Source organism: Oncorhynchus clarkii, chromosome 6 (genome assembly GCF_045791955.1).
Source record: "Oncorhynchus clarkii lewisi isolate Uvic-CL-2024 chromosome 6, UVic_Ocla_1.0, whole genome shotgun sequence".
Taxonomy (NCBI): domain Eukaryota; kingdom Metazoa; phylum Chordata; class Actinopteri; order Salmoniformes; family Salmonidae; genus Oncorhynchus; species Oncorhynchus clarkii.
This window is the reverse complement of record NC_092152.1, coordinates 22,737,341-22,744,166: the sequence shown is the minus strand read 5'-3', so window position 1 is coordinate 22,744,166 and position 6,826 is coordinate 22,737,341. Positions and strand designations below refer to the sequence as shown.

At 42.9% G+C, this 6,826-nt stretch overlaps 1 protein-coding gene across 3 annotated transcripts; it reads left to right on the top strand.

The window, feature by feature from the left end:
• Positions 1-250: 250 nt before the first annotated feature.
• Positions 251-6,429, top strand: LOC139410792 (phosphatidylinositol 4-phosphate 5-kinase-like protein 1). Of its 3 annotated transcripts, XM_071156302.1 has the most exons (10): positions 251-284; positions 398-1,358; positions 4,368-4,418; positions 4,565-4,719; positions 4,838-4,962; positions 5,056-5,090; positions 5,169-5,224; positions 5,307-5,416; positions 5,592-5,754; positions 5,964-6,429. In XM_071156302.1, the coding sequence occupies exons 2-10, from the start codon at positions 1,170-1,172 to the stop codon at positions 6,400-6,402; spliced, it is 1,323 nt and encodes a 440-aa protein (XP_071012403.1). In that variant the 5' UTR covers positions 251-284; positions 398-1,169; the 3' UTR covers positions 6,403-6,429. The 3 variants fall into 3 exon arrangements, with proteins under 3 accessions (XP_071012403.1, XP_071012404.1, XP_071012402.1); XM_071156303.1 differs by lacking the exon at positions 251-284 and having other exon boundaries at positions 285-457; XM_071156301.1 differs by lacking the exon at positions 251-284 and having other exon boundaries at positions 285-1,358.
• Positions 6,430-6,826: the final 397 nt, after the last annotated feature.

Here is a 6,826-nt window from a genome sequence, read left to right as displayed (position 1 = left end):
TTCAGGTCTAGCTCTAGAAAGATGCCAGAGTTTCAGACTTCAGACAAGCATTTCACCAGTTGTAGCTAGTTTTTTTCCGAGTTCCCAATTGTCTTGAACGCACTCAAGTCGGAAGTTGCAGATTTCCAAGTTCCCAGTTGTTTTGAACACGGCCTACATCACTACAATAGGAAGTAAACACCCTCACTGCATTGCACACACCTTTTAGGCATCTGCAGGTGTGATACACCCTGAAAATCTTGTCCAACCTGTTTACTGTGGTACTATTCTCGGCTGGAGAAAGAGTTAAGAGAATATAGACCATTGTCATGAAATGTGCTTATTTTTGTATACATGGCTAAACCAAATGCTATTCAATCGCATATGAAAATAATGACTTAATTTTCACTGAATTCAGATATTGTTGGTACAGCCAGGCATCCAAAGATACAGGACAACGTCAGGAAACCAGGTTAAGGTAAGAACTTTTGTGACATAGTGGTTGTCAGCTTTCATGCCAGTTACACTCAGACATTGCTTACAGTTGTAACGAATATACATTTGTCCATATTCTCCCCAAAAATATGAATTTCTTAGCCACGGGATAATTACAATTTCTTCTAATTAAAAACACCTGTCTAACTTGAAATTGAGCTACTCAGTATACAGTGTACAAAACATTAGGAACACCTGCTCTTTCCATGACTGACCAGGTGAAAGCTATGATCCCTTGTTGATGTCATCGGTTAAATCCACTTCAAACAATGTAGATAAAAGGGAGGAGACCGGTTAAAGGAGTTTTAAGCCTTGAGACATGGATTGTGTATGTGTGCCATTGAGGGTGAATGGGCTAGACAAAATAATGAAGTGCCACTGAACGGGATGTGGTAGTAGGTGCCATGCACATCGGTTTGAGTGTGTCAAGAACTACAATGCTGCAGTTATTTTCACGCTCATCAGTTTCCTGTGTATCAAGAATGGTCCACCACCCAAAGGACATCCAGCCAACTTGACACAACTGTGGGAAGCATTGGCGTCAACATGGGCCAGCTTCCCTGTGGAACGCTTTCGACACATTGTAGAGTCCATGCCTTGATGAGTTGAGGCTGTTTTGAAGGAAAAAGGGGGTGCAACTCAATATTAAGAAGGTGTTCTTCAAGTTTTGTGCATTCAGTGTGTGTGTGTGTCAGATGGAGAAGAGGAACGTTCAGCGTTGCTCTGGGACAACAAGGCGGAGGCGGTGGTGGGGTCTGAGGAGGCGCTGGAGAATGTTAGGCCTGTTTGAAATCAACCAGGAACATGAGTTCTACAGCTTCACCTGTCTTATGAAAGAGGGGCTGCATGCTGCCCTACAGACCACCATCGACACACCAGGACCTGTCCGTAAAACTATAGACAATAATATACACACTATTTCAACTGTCGCACAGAATACATTTTTATACCATAGGAACTTACTACATTGACACAACTCTGAGAAAAGTACTGTACATACAGCACTTGCATTGTACAGATGTACTGAACAAAAAATGTAAATGCAACAACTTAAAATATTTTTACTGAGTTACAGTTCAGTCAATTGAAATAAATGCATTAGGCCCTAATCTATGGATTTCACATGGGAGGGCATAGGCCCACCTACTTGGGAGCCAGGCCCAGCCAATCAGAATGAGTTTTCCCCCACAAAAGGGCTTTATTACAGACAGATAATGACCATGCTGTTTAATCAGCTTCTTGATAATCCATCCACCTGACAGGTGTGGCATATTTTAGCAAAGGATTTGCTCACTAATAGGGATGTACACTAATTTGTGTGCACAATTTGAGATAAGCTTTTTGTACGTGTGGAACATTTTTGGGATCCTTTATTTCAGCTCATGAAACACGGGACCAACACTTTACATTTTGCTATATTTTTGTTCAGCAGATTTCGAAGTACAATGCAAGTACCTTTTCAAAGAGTTTCTTTAATAATCCCACAGCACCCCCCCCCCCCCCCCCAACTTGATAAGATTGCCTTTTTTGAACTAACACTCGTATTTGTCCTTTCACCACTACTAGCACTGTCTTTGGTAGCTACTTTGAGGTAACAGTTACTTACTATGACTGAGATATGTGGTTGTCCCATCGACAGTGCATTCGGGAAGTATTCAGGTCCCTTGACTTTTCCCACATTTTGTTATATTACAGCCTTATTCTAAAATGTATAGAAATTAGCTTCGGATGCAGGAAGTTATTTTACATACAATACCCCACAATGACAAAGCTAATACAAGTTTTTAGAAATGTTTGTAAATTTAAAAAACAAATACCTTATTTACATACGTATTGAGAACCTTCGCTATGAGACTCGAAATTGAGCTCCGGTGCCTCCTGTTTCCATCGATCATCACTTGATTGGAGTCCACCTGTGGTAAATTCCAATTGATTTGGAAAGGCACAAACCTGTCTATATAAGGTCCCACAATTGACAGTACATGTCAGAGCAAAAACCAAGCCATGAGGTCAAAAGGAGTTGTCTGAGAGCTCCGAGACAGAATTGTGTCGAGGCACAGATCTGGGGAAGGATACCAAAATATTTCTGCAGCATTGAGGGTACCCAAGAACACAGTGGCCTCCATCATTCTTAAATGGAAGAAGTTTGGAACCACCAAGACTCTTCCTAGAGCTGGCCGCCCGGCCAAACTGATCAATCGGGGGAGAAGGGTCTTGGTCAGGGAGGTGACCAAGAACCCGATGTTCACTCTGACAGTGCTCTAGAGTTCCTCTGTGGAGATGGGAGAACCTTCCAGAAGGACAACCATCTCTTCAGCACGCCACCAATCAGGCCTTTATGGTAGAGTGGCCAGAAGGAAGACACTCCTCAGTAAAAGATGCATGTAATGCTGTTCTGAGTTTTCCAAAAGGCACCTAAAGGACTCTCTGACCATGAGAAACCAGATTCTCTGGTATGATGAATCCAAGATTGAACTCTTTGACCTGAATGCCAAGCGTCACGTATGGAGGAAACCAGGCACTGCTGATCACCTGGCCAATACCATTCCTATGGTGAAGCATGGTGGTGGCAGCATCATGGTGTGGGGATGTTTTTCAGTGGCAGGGATTGGGAGACTAGTCAGGATCGAGGGAAAGACGAACGGAGCAAAGTACAGAGAGATTCTTGATGAAAACCTGCTCCAGAGCGCGCAGGACCTCAGACTGGGGTGAAGGTTCACCTTCCAACAAGACAACGACCCTAAGCACACCGCCAAGACAATGCCGGAGTGGCTTCTCTGAATGTCCTTCAGTGGCCCACCCAGAGCCTTGCCTTGAACCCGATCGAACATCTCTGGCGAGACCTGGAAATACCTGTGCAGCGACGCTCCCCATCCAACCTGACAGCTTGAGAGGATCTGCAGAGAAGAATGGGAGAAATCAAATGTATTTATATAGCCCTTCTTACATCAGCTGATATCTCAAAGTGCTGTACAGAAACCCAACCTAAAACCCCAAACGACAAGCAATGCAGGTGTAGAAGCACGGTGGCTAGGAAAAACTCCCTAGAAAGGCCAAAACTTAGCCTGGTTCCTCTCTAGGTTTCTACCTATGAGGGGTGGCCAGTCCTCTTCTGGCTGTGCCGGGTGGAGATTATAACAGAACATGGCCAAGATGTTCATAAATGACCAGCATGGTCAAATAATAATAATCAGTAGTTGTCGAGTGTGCAGCAAGTCAGCACCTCAGGAGTAAATGTCAGTTGGCTTTTCATAGCCAATCATTAAGAGTATCTCTACCGCTCCTGCTGTCTCTAGAGCGTTGAAGGCAGGATATAACCCCACCCACTTTGCCAAAGCAGCTCCCACACCACTGGAGGGATATCTTCAACCACCAACTTACCATCCTGAGACAAGGCTGAGTATAGCCCACAAAGATCTCTGCCACGGCACAACCCAAGTGGGGGAGAAACTCCCCAACGACGGGTGTGCCAAGTTTGTAGCGTCACTCCCCAGAAGACTTGAGGCTGTAATCGCTGCCCAAGGTGCTTCAACAAAGTATTGAGCAAAGTGTCTGAATACTTATGTAAATGTGATATTGCATGTATTTTTGATTTAATAAAACAACATTTGCAATAATTTCTTAACCCATTTTTGCTTTGTCATTATGGAGCATTGTGTGTAGATTGAGGGGCTGGGGGGACAATTTAATCCATGTTAGAATAAGGCTGTTACGTAACTGGAAAGAGTGAAGGTGTCTAAACACTTTCCGAATGCACTGTAGCTACAGTATCGTAAAATTAACGCATTAACTGTAAGTCCCTCTAGATAAGGGCATCTGCTAAATACCCATAGTTTTTATTTTGTTGCATATGACAAACCTTTCATTGTGGGTTGATTTATTGTTTCACTCAGGATGAACTTTCTGCTGAACATTACAAATCGGAGCAGACTCAAGTCCACAAGGTGCTATTTAAACAATATTCACATGAATAACACTATGAATCACTATTCGCATGGAAAACCAATCCTGACAATTTACTGTCTATTTTAGTAAATGTTTTGTGGGACATATTTTTTGGTCCATGGTCCTCTGTTGCCTGTTCCTGTAGGACTATGAGATGCAGACATTTGCAGGACTGGTGTTTTCCAGCTTGCGGTACTCCCTGGACATAAATGAGGAGGAGTACAAGAGATCCCTCTCTTCAGACTGCTGCTATCTACAGTTCATGAGCAACTCCAAGAGCAAGGCTGACTTCTTCCTCACGTGAGGCCTACTGAAGGACAACATACAAATCATAAAATAAACACATTTAATCTATCAACTCTTTAGTTGCACATGCAGAAAAGGCTTTTTTAAATGTATTTTTTTAAACCTCCTTAAGGAATGACAAGAGGTTCTTCCTAAAGACACAGAATAAGCAGGAGGTGAAGTTTCTTCTTTCCAACCTGATGGCATATATGGATCACTTGGAGAAATACCCCCACTCGTTGTTGGTCAGGTTCCTGGGTGAGATAGAAAATATCACATAAGAAATATTGGGTACAATGTCACCTGTTGCATATCATTTTGTCAGCTGTGCATGCTCTTTTCTTATTCCAGGTCTCCATAGTATCCAGGTACCAAATGAAACAAAGGTGATTTATAATGAAGTACACATTCAAACACAGCTGTAAAAAAAAAAAGTATTTAACTCTTCTCTTAATCTTTCTCAGAAGTATTTCATTGTGATGCAGAGTGTGTTTTACCCGGACGAGAGGATTGATACAAGGTAAATCATTTGTGATGTAGTCATGTAGTTAAAAAAATCTCTTTCTGGATTGTGTGTTGACAATTTTGTCTTTGTCTCTTAGATATGACATTAAGGGCTGTGAGGTGGGTAGGTGGACTGACCCTGCATCTACTGGAAGCCCAGTTAAGATTCTGAAGGATAACAACTTTGAAGGAAAGCACATCATTCTGGGTAAGAGCCTGGTATGCCCTATATCTGCCAGCACCTGACAGAATGGAGAAAGTCATATTTTATTGTTGTTTCCTTGTGTCTTATGACTTAAACAGAAAGGGAAATTAAGTGTCATTCACCAAGGTAAAAACCCATGCATTCCCCTAAGAAGTAAACGTTTATCATTTGTTGACAGATCAGAAGAGTTCCTGGCTTGTGGATCAGGTTGAAATAGACACAGCTTTCCTCCGTAGCCTCAATGTGCTTGACTACAGCATTCTGCTGGCCCATCAACCCTTGCACAAAGATGAGCTGGACGGGAAGCACTCCTTTAGTAACCTTATTGTGCGCACTGAAAAGTAGGTGTTCAGTGGCACACAATCTACTGTATGGAAAACAATGTTACGGAGTAGTCTTTATTGGACACTCCAGACATGCAGTTGTTGCTCAGCTAATGTAAGGTTACACAGTGAGAAGACCATTTGGTAATGGCTTTTACTCTTATCCTAATGTAAGCTGATTGTTATCTCTCTTCTTAATCAGTTGTTACATGCTCTTTCCTCTGCAGGTCCATGGCCCAAGACAGTCCCACAGAGGAAGATCATCCCACTATTCCATTGTTGGGGGGAGACTCTTTTCGACTGGCATCAGATACAATAGACAGTGGGCCAGACCATGTCCAGGACACAGGGGAGCACTCTGGCCATTCAATCCACTGCCAGGAGATAAACCTGCCCTCTGTAAACAGTACAGATGCAGAACTCCATGAGTTCCATGCTCATCACCGTAGGCTGCTGCCTAATTTCAAGAACTCCGTGCATGTCATAGATGGGCCAGAGCTGCGCTACTTTGTGGGTATTGTAGACATTTTTACTGTGTACGGTTTGAAGAAAAGGCTGGAGAACCTGTGGAAGAGTCTGTGCTTCCCTGGCAGAGCCTTCTCCACTGTCAGCCCAGCTACCTACTCCCAGAGGTTCTGCCGGTGGGTAAAGGACCATACCAAGTAAAACGGGGACACTGTGTCTCTAGAAATGCATCTATCTAGATAATCTGGGCATTTTTTTCAGTTTTTGTAGGTAAAGTGTATGAACAATAGGTGGCACCACAGCTTCTGTTGTAGTGGTGGTAGCCTATTTCAAAATACAGATACAACACACACAATTTAATTAAGCAATAAGGCATGAGGGGTTGTGGTGTATATGACCAATATATGCACGACTCAACGCGGAGTGCCTGGATACAGCTCTTATATTGGCCATATACCACAAGCCCCCAGGGTGCCTTATTGCTATTTGAAACTGGTTACCAACGTAATTAGAGCAGTAAAAAGAAAAGTGTTGTCATACCCATTGTATGTCAGCCAATCAGTATTCAGGGCTCAAACCATCCAGTTTATACTTGTTATTAAATTTGTTCATATTATTATGGTAT